Source organism: Prunus mume, linkage group LG8 (assembly GCF_029339155.1).
Source record: "Prunus mume cultivar Tortuosa linkage group LG8, ASM2933915v1, whole genome shotgun sequence".
Taxonomy (NCBI): Eukaryota; Viridiplantae; Streptophyta; class Magnoliopsida; order Rosales; family Rosaceae; genus Prunus; species Prunus mume.
Genome location: NC_142705.1, coordinates 18,400,602 through 18,418,360, shown reverse-complemented (window position 1 = coordinate 18,418,360; position 17,759 = coordinate 18,400,602). Strand labels below are relative to the sequence as shown.

The window sequence follows — 17,759 nt, the reverse complement described above, 5'->3', positions numbered from 1 at the left end:
TCCATTGGTCGATGTGAGATGTTATATGCAAACTCATCCGACAAATTCATGCATACCTTAGACGGGCTTCTTCCCCGATTAAGCGTTGCGTTGAACTAGAAATATGTTTGGACACAACCTTGGATTTTTTAGGACTCAATAGATGGAGATGAGAGAATCTGTCCAACTATTGAAAATGAAATTTTATAATGTTAGAATCTCGAATTTTATATACATGAAAATCCAAATGTGCATGAAAGTTGAAAATTTCTAATGAAATTCTTTGTTATCAGAATTTTAAAAAATTAACACAAATAAATTAATACATGAAAATCTTAAATACATTTCCTCCATTGTTGCAGAGACTACATTTGCATAAACTGCATAGAAATCTGATTTTTTTACATCCTAAATAGGCATCTCCCCACTCTACACATTCTTATAAAATTATGTAGAAATGAAAAGAAAAAAAAAACAAAAACAAAAAACAGTGAAGAGAATCTTTTGAAGTCTTTCCCTTTCCTTTAGCCTTTACCTTCCTCTTCATCCCTTTTCTCTCCGATGCTGTTTGGTCTTTTCCCTCTCAATTACTGAATTACTTTCCCTTTGTCTGAGATATGTAGAGATGCCTGTTGCCAACTCCTCTACGAAAAGACTTAAAAAAGTTTCTCAAAAGCCCTCTGCTTTTATTTCTTTGTCTGCCATTAAAATGCCATAAATATAAACACTTTACTTCTTCTCTCCCATCCCCACTTGCCACCATCTCTCCCTCTCCCTCTCCCTCTCACGCTCTCTCTCTCTCTCTCTCTCTCTCTAGGTAGAGAGAGAATAAAAAACTCTGGTCATTTTCCGGCAGTTGCTCTCGTTTTCACTTTACTTAATATCTCGCATTTTCCATCTTTGTCATTGACTCTTCACCTGAAAATGGGTTGATATTTTGCGTCCAAAGTCACACGAAAACTGGTTTTCGTCTGCTTTATCTTACCTTGGGTTCTGCCATTAATCCCATTTTCACATCTGGGTTTTCCTCAAATCCCAACACAACCCATCAAAAACAGAGAAAGGCGCGACCTTTATTAAGCCAAAAAAAAGAACACACACAAACACAAACAAAGAACAAGAAAACATGATCAGTTTCACAGACCTCTACCACGTTCTCACAGCTGTTGTGCCACTCTATGTGGCCATGATCTTAGCCTACGGCTCAGTGAAATGGTGGAAGATCTTCAGCCCTGATCAGTGTTCGGGCATAAACCGCTTTGTGGCTCTGTTTGCAGTTCCTCTGCTCTCTTTCCACTTCATCTCCACCAACAATCCATATGCCATGAACTACAGGTTCATAGCAGCTGACACTCTTCAGAAAGTCATAGTCTTGGTGGCCCTAGCAGTATGGTCAAGAACCAGCTCAAGAGGCTCTCTAGAATGGTCCATAACTCTCTTTTCTCTCTCCACTCTCCCCAACACGCTGGTCATGGGCATACCCTTGTTAAAGGGCATGTATGGAGATGCCTCAGGCAGCTTGATGGTCCAAATTGTGGTCCTCCAATGCATCATTTGGTACACGCTGATGCTCTTCTTGTTTGAGTACAGAGGAGCTAGGCTCTTGATTGGGGAACAGTTCCCAGACACTGCTGGCTCCATCATTTCCTTCAGGGTTGATTCTGATATCATTTCCTTAGATGGGAAAGAGCCGTTGCAAACTGAAGCTGAGGTTGGTGAAGATGGCAAGCTCCATGTCACTGTCAGAAAATCTACAAGCTCTCGCTCTGAAATCTACTCCAGAAGATCCCACGGACCCAACTCTGGCGTTTCCTTAACTCCAAGGCCTTCTAATCTAACAAATGCTGAGATTTACAGCCTTCAGTCTTCAAGAAACCCAACTCCCAGAGGTTCAAGCTTTAACCACACCGATTTCTACTCCATGGTGAACGGCAAGAACATGAGCAATGCGAGTCCAAGGCAGTCAAATTATGGAAATGTTGGGTTTGATGAAGAGGCAGGAGGAGTTGGGATGAGAGGAGCAAATGGGGTTTATCCGCCGGGGAATTCAGGGTATCCCGCACCTCCTACAGCCGGAATTTTCTCTCCGGTGACAGGGCCCAATGCGAAGAAGAAACCCAATGGGGCTGATGGCGGTAAAGATCTCCACATGTTTGTTTGGAGCTCAAGCGCCTCACCTGTGTCTGAAGGAGGCATTCATGTTTTCAGAGGTGGAGAGTATGGCAACGACATTGGTGGGGTTGCTCACCAAAAGGGTATGCTAATTTGCCAACACTAATCTTTGAGAATATTTGTCACATGGGCATGCTTGTTTTGGCTCTATTATTAGATTGTTGTGTTTGTGATGTGTAAACTATTTGCTAAGGTTTTGGATCTTTCTGTACGTTTATGCAAACTGTATTTGTCTGGATGAATGTGGGATTTGATTTTTATCTGCTTGTGGGTCTGCTTGTGGGTGAAGAAGTGGGGTTTGTTGGATTTTGTTTGTTATGCCCCATTTTTCTCTTGTTGCTTTTCCAAAACAAAATCCCCTGTTTTTTGTTTCTGGGTCTTATTTTGTCATTACTGGTGACTAGTGGCATTGCTTTTTGTCATGTCCTTTTTTCTCATGTTTTGATCTGCAACAATTGGTTTTTGCTTTCAAATTTAGATTACGATGAGTTTGGCCGAGATGAGTTCAGCTTTGACAACAGACCAAATTCAAATGGGGTTGACCGGGAAGGTCCTGTGCTTTCCAAGTTGGGTTCAAGCTCCACCACTGAACTCCATCCCAAGACAGCTCATGGTGAACCAAAGGCCACAGCCATGCCTCCTGCTAGTGTTATGACCAGACTGATTCTTATCATGGTTTGGCGAAAACTCATTCGGAACCCAAACACTTACTCCAGCCTTATTGGCCTCACCTGGTCTTTGGTCTCATATAAGTAAGCGTAACTACATTGTGAAATACTTTCTGAGGGTTTTACAATCATAATTGGAAGTTTATAATCTGTGTTGTGATTTTTCAGGTGGCACGTTGTTATGCCCGCAATCGTGGCCCGTTCAATCGCCATTCTGTCGGATGCAGGTCTTGGAATGGCCATGTTTAGTCTTGGTATGTTAAACTTCCAAAGTTAATGCTTTTGTGCTAAATATTATACAACTCTAGTTGGACAACATGTTCTTAGATGGCTAAAATATGTATTATTGATGAGCATTATCTTTAATGGGATTGCAGGCTTGTTCATGGCATTACAACCAAAGATGATTGCCTGTGGAAATTCAGTTGCATCCTTTGCCATGGCAGTTCGATTCCTCTCTGGTCCGGCTGTCATGGCGGCAGCCTCAATTGCTGTAGGACTGCGAGGTGTTCTGTTGCACATTGCCATTGTACAGGTAATGAAAGTTTGCCTGTGGAAAATTCTTCAAAGGCTTCAATGGATAACAAATAACCTTTTGTTCTGTGATTTCAGGCAGCTCTTCCACAAGGGATTGTTCCCTTTGTCTTTGCCAAGGAATACAATGTTCATCCTGACATACTAAGCACCGGGTTCGAAACATGAACTTCATCTTGATTTTAATTCCACTTCTTAGTCTTAAACTTGTAGTAATCTGATATAAGCAAGTTTGTTTTTGTGTTGTGCAGGGTAATTTTTGGAATGCTAATTGCTCTGCCTATCACATTGGTTTACTACATCCTGCTTGGACTGTGAAACAGAATCTCTTAACTTGTTGAGCAAACAGTAGTCATAATGTAGTTCTCACCATTTTGGCATTGGGATTTTGCTTTTTGGCTCTCTAACAGAAGAACAGCATAGATTTTCAGAAGAACGTAGACAAGAAGATAGAGATGTGGGAGGAAATATAATGACAAGTTCTCTTCGCACAAGGTAGATAGAGAGAGAGAGAGAGAGAGAAGAGAGAGAAGAATCAGAGATGGAGAAATGAGCTTTTAGGAAGCTCTGCTACTTTTTTATTCTCATTTTGCCCTTTTCTATGAACCCTTTGTGCCTTTGTTTTTCGTTCTTTTGATGAAGTGAAGCTTGTTTGTAGTTGGAGATGCCCTCTACTTTCTAACCATTTATTTTTTCCTAAGGTCAAAAAGGATTTAATCCCAATTGGAATCTCTATGCTAGAAATTTAAAGCCAAACCAAAACTGCTTTTTCTACAAGAAAAAGTCTGTAGCCAAACAGTGGATGCCTTCTACAGCCCGAACATATCAAATGCGTGCTAGTTGTTTATTGGGTTTTGTGGTCTTTCTGCCTTTTAGGCAGTGCTTAATGGTACCAGCTGTGAGCTGTGACTTGAATAAATATAGCCCAATATAATACATATCTGCTTTTTTCACAAGCATTTAAATTTAATTTTGGTCATATGTGCTTGGAACTTGAAAATGAGAGGCATGGCAAAAGCTTTGCAGGCAAGCTGCTAGAAAAGATAAAGCAAATGTATAGCAGCAGCCTAGCTGACATGCTGAGGGGAGCCTATCTCCATAGCCAATGTCGGTTGGTATTGCTCAAAGTCTTGCTTTAAGGATGTGTTTGGCAGAGCTTGTAAAGCTCTACGCTGCTGGTCTTTGAATTGGGGAACACTAGGGACCGCTGAGAGAGAAAATTGCTTTCCAAATGAACGAGGAGCTTAAACTTTAACTTTTGCAGCAAGTTGCCCAATAAAGTTTCTGCTGAGAAGAATGGAAAATATTTTCTTCCTTTTTGTTGTGTGTGATTTGAACCTCTTTTTGCTCGTTGTGTTGTCTATCAACCAGTAAAAAGCTCTTCAGCATGCTAGTAGGTCGGGATGAGTGGTTGCTTGCTGTCCAGGATTTTTTCTAGGGTTTGTTGCACTTGAAGTTGTCACGCTTGGATTGAACCTTAAACCAAACCAAAGGGAGTGAAATCCAAATTCACTTGAAAGACTAGTTAAACCAAGATTGTATTTTTTTACTAAATTACTTCATGGATTTGTCAAACTCCCAAAAAAGAACATAAGTTCTTACATTACAATTACTTGTAATTTACAGAAATGAAAAAAAAAAAACCGCAACTCCTTCCTACTCAAGTACATGGTTATAGAACTTCCCTTGTATATTGTCTTTCAAAAGTACAACATTAACCTTTTAAAAGGATTCTAAAGCTTTTAAGATAACCACAAGATCTTATATTTCGTGGCCAAAACGTCAAAAAGAGCTTAACTTCAAGTCTAATCTTTTCTGAAAGGGATCGGAAATGGTGCGTTATAAAGCTTGGTAAGCAAAAATATTCATAGCCACGAGTGAGGGTGAGGACCACAACTATATAGGAGCTGAAACACAAGTAATATTCCAGATTTGCTATATTTTGGGTTCTAACCCGTTTGGTTCATGAGAAAGGAGGTTTGAGTATGAGAAATCAATTGCTTTCCTATGTTTGGTAAGTCAATGCATGGGAAATAGTTGCATGACACATGAGAAAGTAGAAGAGAAAATGAAGCCCTCCTCCCAACTTGGGTTATGTTTTCCCTCCTTATGGAAAAGTTTGGGAAAATGAGCCAACATTCAATGCACATTTTTCATGACCATTTTGTCCCCATTAACAGTTTAGAATTACAATATATCATTAAATGCACTTCTTTTTTATTTGATTTAATATGGGTATAATTGAAAAATTATACAAACTTTGTTTTCCATTCATACTCAAAATAAATATGGGAAATGAAATAAAATGAAATCTCTCGGTTACTTTCCCGGCATTACCAAACGTGGGAAATGAATTTTTCATTCTCATCCCCTAAGAAATAACATGGGAAATGATTTCCTCTTAAATCCGTTCCGTGAACCAAACGAGACCTAAGAGGACAAGAAATTTTTGGAGCCCTACTGCGAGAGTAATATTCTATTCCAAATGAACTAAAGTTTCAAGTCTTAACCTAAAAGTTTCGAGGTTCTTCTATTTTCACTTTCCAGTCTGATTGAAGCCTAACAAAATTCTTTTGCAATAGGAATGAAGTTAATGAGTTCTCTTCCCTCCTCCATGCCACCGCACCATCTAATCCCATAAAGAGAGAAGAGAGCTGGAGAGCAAATCTTGAGGATATAGACTACTTGTCAAAATGTACATCTTCTCGTCTCATGACACACACAGCCATCATAATCATCCTTCATCATTTCACTTCATCAAAAGCCGCATCTTCAGTTAAAGCAAGCTAGATTTATGGGGCTGCTATAAAATATGTAGTTTGCGTCCTTCCCTGAGAGAGAGAGAGAGAGAGAGAGAGAGAGTAGTCAATGATGGTGATAATTAAAGAAAATGGTATTAAGTATTCAAATGTGCGAGTGACAGCAATCTCAATCAAAGTGACTGTCTGGTTTGCTTAAACTTTTTTTTTCTTAAGTAGTGCTTCCACCTTTTCTCTTCCTTTTTCATGGAAAACCTAATTGAACCAGGAAAGTTGTATGCAGAGCATGAGATGATTCTACAGAATATAATGATGAAACCCAGCAGCCACCTTGTATTTTTAATCATCTTTCAAGGAATGTGCAGCACGTGTGCCACTTGGGTCACATTGCCCCATTCAAACTTTTCTTTGTTTTATGCCCCATATATTATATAAATATAAATGCATATGTTATTAGTTGTAAAGTCACATGGAAGAGTACTAGTTTTATAAGAAGAGAATGTTTGTGAATACATGGGTTATGTGAGAGTTTGGTGTTAGTGGCGACAAAAAAGCCTGTTTTTTACTTAATAAAATCAAAAGACAAAAGCCAACGTGTCTAGCCGAGTGGAAAGAGCTCTAACTTGCAGACGTGTGATTTCAGATTTTAATCATCATGACACCTTGACATTGTGTGTCTGTAATCTTCTTTCCCAATATCGTTGTATAAAAAGAAATTAAAAAGGAAAAGTGAAACCAAACAAACAAAAGCAGAATGGTGGGGTGTGTAGGTACTTGATGCATCCAGTGCGGGCTCAAACTAATTTTAAGTAGCTTTTCTTACTTGAGGCCCAAAATGTATCAGACACCCTACAACTTATTATATAGCCCAAATAAAAAAGTCCTAAACAAAAAGAGACCACCCAAAATTAAGAAGAGAGGACTACTGAAATTAAGAGCCCGCGAACAATACTTAATGGCCCATCCATATAAAACAGATCCAAACGGCAAGCATCTTCGCTTATATGGAGGCTAGAATGAGGGGTCATCGTGAGGGATTATAATGAGAGGGTTCTTAATAGTCGTTCGATTTAGTGCATAGTTATTATTGAACTGTATAATTGAACTCCCTCATTGTAACCCCTCAACATAGCCTCTCATTATAAAAGCTCCCCCTTTGCTTAAGACAAAGATTGATGTTTGGTCTAAGATTCGATCTAAACTTGTGGGTCCTTAGCTCCCATGCCACAAGTTTCTCATGCCAAATATTTTCCACATTATCAACACTTTCTCAAACTCAAGTAACATCCTTCCACTATTAGACCAGCAATAACATATATTGCTATGTTTTGACATGAAAGAAATTAATTGTTTTTTTTCCCTGACTAAATTGTTTCCATATTCATTTTCTATGCTTACTTATTTCTTAGTGACACCGTCAACATGTCTACATGATTGATTTGTAAAGTGTCAGACATGATATATATATAGTCCTCTTCTATTAAGGGATCCCTCAAATAATTTATTTGAAGGACGCCCTTTAGAGTACTCTACAAATTTTTTTTTTCCAACGATCTAAACCATATATTTTTTAAGTCTACATTCATAGATCATTCTTACAAAAAATTAAATAAATCAGAAACCATTTCGACATCCAATTATATCATACAAAATCAATGAACACGGTGCTTCAAGAAAGTACTAAAATTTCAATAATACAATTGAGTGTTCAAATAATATCGGATTCCATTATTTTTTTTTTTTTGTAGAGATGATCTTTGAATAATTATCTAAAACATAGACGGTTTGGATTAATGAAATACAATGCGGAATAAGCCCTACAAAAATGTCCCACAAATAAGTTAATTTGAAGAATCCTCAATGAAAGCTATAATATATTCCAAAATGTACTAGCGGGCTGTCGTCAAGTGACCTTACCCAAGACAAATGCTGCTTGTTTTTTGTTTTTGTTTTTGTGGTCCATTACAAAAGTAAATATAATGCTTACAAAAACATGTCAAACTATCAACAAGAATTAAACGACCAGGCATTTACACTCGACAAATAGATTCTGATTTGAATTCCAAACTGGAAAATGTGCAACTTTTGTTTGGAAAAGAGTAAACCAACAACAAAAATGGCTTGACTTTTGCTCCCCCGGCCCTCTTTTCTTTCGTACCATGTTTAATTTGAAACGAAAATATTCACATTGGGAAATAGTAGGCGGGTCATGTAACACATTGAAACTGAGAAACTTCATCTTAAATAAAATAAATAAAAAAGTTACTTACGTTAACACTCGCTAAGGTTTTTATTATTATTTTTAAATACCCCTAAGATGTCAGAAATTACAGAAACACCCATTGAGGTTTTAGGTTGTTTTCACAAAACTACTTTTCGTTCAAAAATTGATGATTTTTATATAAAATATTTCTTCACATGATAAAGTTAGCCTTTGAGATTAGACTGCACATACATTTATTATTTGTTATTTGCATAATTTTTATTGTATGAAATCATCAAGATTTGGACGAAAAATTAATGAAAATGGGTTTTGTGAGAACAATTTAAAACCTCAAGGAGTTTTATGAAAAAGCCAAAAATCTCAGGAGGTGTTCATGAAATTTCTCATTGATTAAAAACAAAATGTTAAAGAAAGAGTAACTATAATCTGGAAACATCCATTCTCAATCCTAGGAGTACTTTAATAATCCCATCCAGAAAAATATGGCAGGATACTCGAAACATGCTTATGCTAGAGATGCTAAAATAAAGTAAAACCATAAAGTCCAAGGCCGCAAATGTGATTATTGTTCAAGTTATGTATGTGAGTGTTTGCGGTACATGCTCTCAAATATTTAAGTTACAAGCCCTTTGTTACTATTAAAAAAATTTTAAACAAAAAAATAACATTTAGTCCACACATTGCTTACATGGCTTCCACGTCCACAAAAAATGCATGACCCACGTTATATTCTATATCATTAGTTAACACAATTTTTGATGGCATTTGCCACATTATTGCTACATGGAGCAAAGCCAAGGTGGCTAATTATAATTTTTTTTTTGTTTAGGTGGTAGTTGACAAAAGCCTAAATGCATGTGATATTTAATATTCAGTTCTTTTTTTATGCAGATGTATGTATGTTATTATTGTGCAAACGCTATTGTAAACAATGAGAAAAGTATGGAGGGGTAGTAGCAATTCAATGGCGTTCCCACGGTAACAACGTTCGGACTTCCGAACTCATAAAACCCATTTCCATTGATTTTTCATTCAAAAATTGATGCTTCCAAATGATAAAGTTAGCCATTGAGATTAAATTACACATACATTCATTGAGGTTTGTTATTTGCTTAAGTTTTTATTATATAAACACATCAAGCTTTGGACGAAAAATCTATGAAAATGGGTTTTGCAAAAATAATTTAAAACCTCATGAGTGTACGTGTAATTTCTAAAACCTCAAAAGGTTTTGTGAAAAAGCCGAAAACCTTAAGAGGGTGTTCATGTAATTTCTTTGTTTTTTAATGAACAATCAATGAAAATGAGTTTTGTTAAAACAATTTGAAACCTCAAAGGGTATTCATGTAATTTTAACTCAAATAGTTTTTTGGAAAACACTAAAAATCTCAAGAGATCTTACTTATAGGAAATGTCATCCCATTATCTTATACCTTTTTTTGGAGACATGCTATGAAGAGTTTTAGTGGCCCTAGAAAATACCGTACAAAAAAACAAATGGAACTGAAAATTGCAGAGCATTTTATCGTCATACTCACATCATCATATAAGAATTCCACTTTTTGTCATCCCTCCCTTTTCCCCAATAAAAATAAATAAAAATATAAAACCCATTTGGACCCCAAAATTCACGGATATATATAAAACCCTAAAGACAAAAGACTAAACCACCGAAAGTCTCCAACACTTTCATTTCATTTCATTTCAGTACACACACACACACACACACAATATATATATATATATATATATATATATGTATCTCACTCATCTCTCTCAGTTGGTCGGTCAAAAAGCAAATCAGAAAACAAGAACAGTATTCAGTGAGAAAAAAAAAACACTTGACTCAGACAAGAACAAGATATGCAGCCAGCTGATCATCAAAACCAAGAGCTCTATCGTTTTTTGGCCCAAAACGGGTTAATTAACGTGAACAACAATAATGGTTCATATGTTGGGTTTCCAGGAGGAGCTAGCTGTGATCAGTTTTCAGCTATGCAAAGCTTTTGCAGCTCTTCTTCTTACAATTATTACCCTCTGGAAGTCTCTGGAGTTAGCACTGAACATGAAACCTCACCTCAAGATAGAGCCCTTGCTGCTCTCAAGAATCACAAGGAGGCTGAGAAGAGAAGGAGAGAGAGAATCAACTCCCATCTCGATAAACTTCGAGGCCTTCTTCCTTGCAATTCCAAGGTACCCTCAGTTCATTAATCATATATATTTGTTTTTTGCAAGGTTAATTTTGAAGTTTGTTTTTGGGTTTGTGTTTGAAAGTTTGAACTTTGCTCTTAAAAATTTGTTTTGCTTTGTCTTAGATCGTTTCTCACTTCATCCACATTCATTTTTCTCTTTGTTGACTGATGTTTGGTTGGTGAGAAAAGAAAAAGTTGGCAAGTACTGCTGGAATTGGAATCCTAGACTTTATCTCACTTTTGACCAAGGAATCAAAGATTTTATGTTCATTGACTTGTGCTAAATTACAAGTTTTACTAATTAGAATCAGTACTTAAATTATTTTTTTGGTAATAGTGTAAGGATCAAGTGTTTTCACTAATTCATTCTGAATTAATTAAATTCAGAAAAAAGGTTTCTTCTAGTGAACTGCTTTTACAAGTGAAATTCAAAGATCTTGGATCTATACAAAGCTTAGGTTCTTTTGAAGCTTTTGAATGTTCAAACTCTAAGTACTATCTGAAAAAGAAAAAGGGATCAATGGAATTGTAGTACTCAGACTGGTCTTAAGTGTACATATACTGTATTTGGGAAAGTTGCTGAGCTTTTTACAATTAGGGTTTCTTATTATTATCTTTATTCTAATTCTAATTTATTTATTTTTTTAAAACAAAAATATCAGACAGACAAAGCCTCTCTGTTAGCAAAGGTGGTTCAACGAGTGAAAGAGCTGAAACAACAAACTTCAGAGCTCACTGAGCTTGAGAGCTTCCCTTCTGAGACTGATGAAATCACTGTGCTCTCTTCGGATGATTATTCAAGTGATGGAAGAATTATTTTCAAGGCCTCTTTGTGCTGCGAGGACCGGACCGACCTCCTACCTGACCTAATTGAAATTCTAAAATCCCTCCATCTGAAGACACTCAGAGCTGAAATGGCCACCCTCGGAGGAAGAATTCGCAACGTGCTTGTCGTTGCTGCGGATAAAGATCACACCATTGAATCAGTCCATTTCTTGCAGAATGCGTTGAAGTCTTTACTAGAACGCTCAAATGCTAGTGAAAGATCGAAAAGGCGACGCGTATTAGACCGCACATTAGTCCTTTAATTAGTACTAGTACATACTGCTAAAATGGTGATCATAACTATTTTCAAGTTCGTCTTTCATTCTATATATTTTCTCATATATGTAATTTTGTTTGAAATTAATTGTGTGGGTTTGTTTTTAATTTATATATGGAGTTGTTTTTTAGGGCTTTCAATCTCAGACTCAGAGCACTCTTGTTGCAATTCGCATGCATGTGATCTAAAAAGAGACCATTTTGATGAATGATTTTATGAAGTAGAAGATCATAGATTCTACTGCACGTGAAGTACGCGTCTATGAGTTTCCTTTTTTTCATGCATCTGTGAAAGTTTCTCAGAGGCTGAGCTAGCTGCTCTGAGCTCTCAAGTTCCGAACAAATATATATATATATATATATTACACTGATTCTCAAGAAAGCATGAAAGAGGAAAGTTATGAAATTCTTAGATTTGAGATGAGATATGATGCTTGCTTTAGTGTTGATATATGTGGTGAGCAGCTGAGACAGGGAGAAGGAGACAGTAAAGGACATGGTTTTTAAGCCCAAGAAACCGAGCGCTGTGCTTCCATTTCCAGCACAGCCTGAAACAAAAAAAAATAGAAATTCCAGACTTCAGAAAAGAGAAAACATTCTCACACGTATCAAGGCGGATCCCTGCCTTAGTTTTAGTTTTGAATTAAAGAAATACTAGGCTTACCACAATTTTATACCACATTATGTACCATCTTTCTAATAGAAACGGGCTCCCATTGTATCAGTAGACTCCATCTCTATCAGAGATGTGATACGTATAAAAATGTGGCAATCCTAACATTACCCTTGAATTAATTCACACTAACTATTTTTTCTTTATTATTTTATTCAGAAGATAATTAAAACAGAATGTACTTGCTATTAGGTAGATTCCACTATTTTTGTCCTCATGTGAATCCAAAACCCACTACTAGAAAAAGGGCTAAAGAAGGCCACAGATTAATTCCTTTTGCACACACTAGACAACAATGTCGATATCTAACTACTTGTTTGTACCAAATTTTGCACTTCTCTGAGTCGTTTTTGGCGGACGCGTTCATCCACATTTTAAAGCACGATTAGGGTTAGCTTGAAGTCCAAGTTAGATAGGTTAAGACACCTATAAATATAACGTTTAAGCCATCAAACAAGACTTCAACCCAAATGACTTCATATACTGTAAACATATTTCAAAGATTCATTTCAATTCTTCCGAATGTCATCCAAATCCGAAGTTACCCTCGAAGATTTCTCTGTCACGCCTTGTTGCTGGTATGATCTCCAGTTGACGTTCATCCCAACTAAAGATTGTGGCGACAATGAGTCCTATATTCCTCTCTCGAAATCGAGTTCAATTGCTTCTTCTTTCTTTCTTTTTTTTTTTTTTTCAATTTACTTTTCTTTCTTGTTATCCATTGAGTTCATCATAGTGCTCGCACAAAATATTTTAAAAAGAGATTTACTCATCATTAGAAATTATTATTGAGTCTAATCAAGGCTTGATTGTGTTTGACCAAACAATAGCGGGTACACTTCACAAAATCTTGTGTGATCGAACAATGGATCTCTCAGAGCTATTGTATCCAGGTGTCATCACATTATAGGGTTACCTTGAAGTCCAAGTTAGATAGGTTAAGACACCTACAAATATAACGTTTAAGGCATCAACAAAGACTCTCCAATTCCTTCAACACAACAGACTTCAACCAAAAGTAGTTCACATATTCTATACATATTTCAATCTCCGCAGAGATTCCTGAGAGATTTCAATTCTTGCTGGGATGAACGTCTCCAATTGACGTTCATCCCAACTAAAGATTGTTGAAACAATGACTAAATTCCTTTCTCGAAATCGAGTTCCATTGCTTTTTTAAATTTACTTTGCTTTCTTGTTATCCATCGAGTTCATCATAGTGATGGGGCTCGCACTAAATATACAAAAAAGAGAGATTTACTCATAATTATCAATTATTATTGAATATACAAAAAAGAGATTTACTCATAATTATCAATTATTATTGAGTATAATCAAGGTTTTGATTGTTTTTTACGAAACAATAGCGGTTATTGATGCAATTTTCCTCTTGGGTAGATTCGAGAAGATCCTCACACCTATTCGCTTTCCCAAGATTTCTTGCAAAATAAGAATGGTCAATCGGAGAACATTGGTGACGTGTTAGCCAAGAGCCCTCCGATGTCTAAGTTAGAATACGGTCTCAGAGAGATGCATATATTTTTGAAGGAAATGAGTTTTCTCGTAGGGAGAGAGGAGAAGTGGCGTGAGAACCAGAGAGAGAGAGAGAGAGAGAGAGAGAGAGAGTGTTCTCTAGGGCTCTTTGTGATATAAACTTATCTTTATATAGCCTCATCATCTTGTGCCATATTTGGTATGATTTATGGGAGAATAAATCTTTTTTTAAGGGAATTATTTATTTTCATAAATAAAAAGATCAAGGAGATTTAATGCAATCTGAATCCTTGACTTATGAAGATATTTCCCATTTTAAATCAAATTAATAGGTCAATAATAAAAATGACCTAGGGTATATTCCAATTTCCACGTCGCGTCACCCAAGTGATTGCCGAAAATTCCTTGTTCCCACAGTGGCTACACTTCACTATTTGCCATAGTCACAAAATCTTTGTCTAAACTGTGGCAGTGTGAGGTTGTGGCGTACTGCGGTCCATCGTAACCATTGACAATCTGTGCCTATGTACAAGACTTGGGTTGGGCACAACAATCCATTAAAAAGAAAAATCACAATGCCATTTCTACAAAAGTACTAAAAAGGGTTATTGGGCAGAAACCATTATTTGCGGATTCAAAACTATATGGTTCATTAGTATGAAAGGATAAGAGTGAACGCGTTGAATCTAATTGCAATGGGACTCCTATTATTCTAGTTGAATCTAAACGTGATGTACAAGATTTAAGTTATCTTGTATGGGTAGGAAACTATAGGCATGACATATATATAAAAGCAAAGGTCTCCTCGCTAGTTGTGGTTTATGCTATTCCCATTGTAGCCTTACAAGGTCCGATTCCGGAGAATTCATGGCTTCAGGTTAGTCTTTTTAGTTATTTATGTTGTTACATGTGGTATCAGAGCATACGATAATATATATACTTGATTAACTATAAACTATGACATGTCTTTAGGATTTCGTATCAATTTTGGTATTAATTTTCTGAACTTCGCTTATGAATTGCCGTGACCCATTATGTGTGTATATGTATATGTATGATTCAGAAAATTAAATATGTATTTTCATGATGGCGATAATATATAAATTAGGGTTTTCAGTGGTATGATATTATTACTATTGTGTCTTGAAATTGTTAAGCATGATTATTTCAATTGTTATAAAGAACTTATAAACCCTAATTTGAAAACTGTAAATTAGTGCATAGAATTGCATATATAATAATTCATGTCGAGTTAAGTCTCTCTGCTCGAAAGTGTTAGCCTTAGTTTGAGTAATTTATTGTGGCACATGATCATGGTGTTAGCCTTTTTTTTTTTATTTATTTTTATTTTTTATTTTGTACAGTTTATACTGGTCCAGATTTGAGTTCAATAGAAACTTTGAATGGACCAAATTATGATAAGTGGAAACTAGACATAGAGATAGTTTTAGGCCTTATGGATTTGGATTTGGCTTTGATTGAAGACAAGCCTGCAGCTCTCACTGCTTCCAGTACATCTGAACAGAAATTGAAGTTGAAGAATTGGGAAACATCGAATCGAATGTCTCTCCTTGTTATGGAGAAGACAATTTCTGCATCTGTGCTTGAGGAAATACCTGCTTCGGAGAATGCAAAAGAGTTTTTGGCAACTATAGTTCGGAAGTATAAGCCAGAAGATAAGGCACAAGTTGGAAAATTGATCACTGCTCTCACTTCTGCTAAGTTTGATGGTGTTGGGTCTGTAAGAGAGTATATTATCGGATTGGCTGGCATTGCAAATAAGCTGAAAGCGCTCAAGGTCCCCATAGATGAGACCTTCTTGGTGCATATTGCCGTAAACTCTCTTCCAAGCTCTTATGGGCAATTGGTAAGAGTATACAGCATTATGAAGGAGATGTGGACAGGAATGAGCTTATTTACGTGTGTGTTCTAGAAGAACAGAGGCAAAAGAATGAGAAGGGAAAGCGAGCTTAAGTGTCAAATCAAAAGGATTCGTTCATTAGTCTCGCCCTAAAATTTTAGTTTTGACTTAGATTTGATAGATGTTGTTTATGTACCTTCTATGCGATAAAATATTTTGCGAAGTTTTGTAAAGAATTACTACCTACATCAATGTTTTTATCAATTTTCTACACAATTTTCTCGTAACTCCCTCTTCCTCTAGTCTATTTTTCTCCTTGCTATGTCATTATGACGTGTACAAAATTGTTAAACTGGTTTAGATTTAACAACTAAATGAGAAGTTTATTTGGTAAAACATAAATCTTGACCGACTTATATCAAAATGGGAGGGATAGATAGATAGAGGCAGTGAAGCGTGCAAAAAGGAGGCTGACAAAAAGCATCAAGATTTCTCTTTTGTTTGAATATAATTTTAATTTTTTGGCATGACAAAAAAGCGACAATGATGATGATGATAGTTATTTGCATGTAGTGATAGATACAAGGGGGAGGGAGGGAGAGAGAGAGAGAGAGAGAGAGGGGGGGGGCTTGGTTGGATGGTGGAGAAAGTGGGGACTGTGGTTACTCTTCTGCATATTCAAAGGCCTTTTGCAATTGGCAGCAGCAGCAGACAAATGCATTGCGCTTTGGGATGGCCCCCTGTCCCTTGTCGGGGACGTGCTCTCTCTGTCTCTGCCAGCCCCCCTTCCTTTCCAACTGGCGTGCGTTTTTATTCTCACCCTCTCTGAATTCTCAGCTTAATTGCCTCCTCCTCCTAAACCCTAATGCCTATGCAATGCTCTTTGCCTCTTTGTCTTTGCTTGCATGCATAAAATCTCTCTCTCTCTCTCTCTCTCTCTCTCAATCATTACTACTCCACTCTCCCTCTCTCCATTCGTTCCCAAATTCTATCTCCAATGCTGTATTCTACATATATAGGTGAAGTCACTTTAGTGTCTGTGGTTTGTCCGTTTTATCATTTTAGTTCCCGCAGTAATTTATTTTTGTAAATTTTATCATATAATTTTAAATCTTAAAAAATTCAAAGACACATAACAAATTATATCAAATTCCTTTCAATTACGTTACGTTTTTTAGCATGTGATTTGACACAATTAGAAGGAATTTAACAAAATTTGTAATATGTTATTGAATTGCTCGAAGTTAATACTATAAAATAAAATTTACAAAACTGAAATTGTGGGGATCAAAGTAATAAAATCGACAAATTACATGAACCAAAAATAATTTTTTGTCAAATTGATAAGAGAGACAGCAGGCGTATTCATGATCATGATGTGAACACCTTCTTGGCCAGTGGCACATTCTCCAACATTCCACACCCCACCAGAAGACTTAGGGTACATTTTTGTTTTTATTGCCGTGTTTGTAAATTTTTTGGCCAAAGGGTCTATATATGCCTCCAGCTACCACCTTCTTCTCACCTATATTCTTACAATTCAACGGGAACGACAATCTTTCCCAATAAAAAATTATTTTAATTGGCTAGCACAAATATGGCTTCTAAAAAGTATATGATTGACTGAATATTCGTACTACTAGGCAATTTTTTTAATGAATTTATGTATAAAAGCTGTGATGATTTAGCCATGCCATGCGACCACTTTGAGGGAGAGCAAGCCAAGATGAGGAAATGCATATTCTATTATTGTCTTGCCTAGGCATGCCTCTGGTCGAGCCACTGCCCATCTTACAATTATTTATCTCCTCAAGAAAATCTCACCTTCCCCTTTGACCGTTACATTTTAGAGACAACAAAAATGAAGCCCAAACTAGGGTTAAAATGATGGAAGTATTGCAACATCCCTGCAAGCCCAATGAATCAGAATTCCAAGCTATGCCATACCATCTGGCCGTATTTCTTTGTGTTTGGATAAATTATGCTACACCATGCAACAAAAGATGTGTTATTTATCATGTCATGTTCAAGCGTTACTTATAATTTTCATTCTATAGTTTCGAGATCGAAACAATACGACACTAACAGCGGCGTCGTTGGGT

At 36.5% G+C, this 17,759-nt stretch overlaps 3 protein-coding genes across 3 annotated transcripts; all 3 read left to right on the top strand.

Moving 5' to 3' along the window:
- Positions 1–675: 675 nt before the first annotated feature.
- On the top strand, positions 676–4,016 carry LOC103339157 (putative auxin efflux carrier component 1b). Its single transcript, XM_008242448.3, has 6 exons — positions 676–2,234; positions 2,630–2,903; positions 2,988–3,073; positions 3,197–3,354; positions 3,432–3,508; positions 3,605–4,016. The coding sequence occupies exons 1-6, from the start codon at positions 1,106–1,108 to the stop codon at positions 3,669–3,671; spliced, it is 1,791 nt and encodes a 596-aa protein (XP_008240670.1). The 5' UTR covers positions 676–1,105; the 3' UTR covers positions 3,672–4,016.
- Positions 4,017–10,038: 6,022 nt separating this feature from the next.
- LOC103339156 (transcription factor bHLH106-like) lies at positions 10,039–11,770 on the top strand. Its single transcript, XM_008242447.2, has 2 exons — positions 10,039–10,529; positions 11,191–11,770. Exons 1-2 carry the CDS (start codon positions 10,200–10,202, stop codon positions 11,614–11,616), a joined length of 756 nt encoding a protein of 251 aa, XP_008240669.1. The 5' UTR covers positions 10,039–10,199; the 3' UTR covers positions 11,617–11,770.
- Positions 11,771–14,511: 2,741 nt separating this feature from the next.
- LOC107881677 (uncharacterized) lies at positions 14,512–15,927 on the top strand. The gene is made up of 2 exons (XM_016796012.2): positions 14,512–14,673; positions 15,161–15,927. Exons 1-2 carry the CDS (start codon positions 14,664–14,666, stop codon positions 15,727–15,729), a joined length of 579 nt encoding a protein of 192 aa, XP_016651498.2. The 5' UTR covers positions 14,512–14,663; the 3' UTR covers positions 15,730–15,927.
- The last annotated feature ends 1,832 nt before the right edge of the window (positions 15,928–17,759 follow it).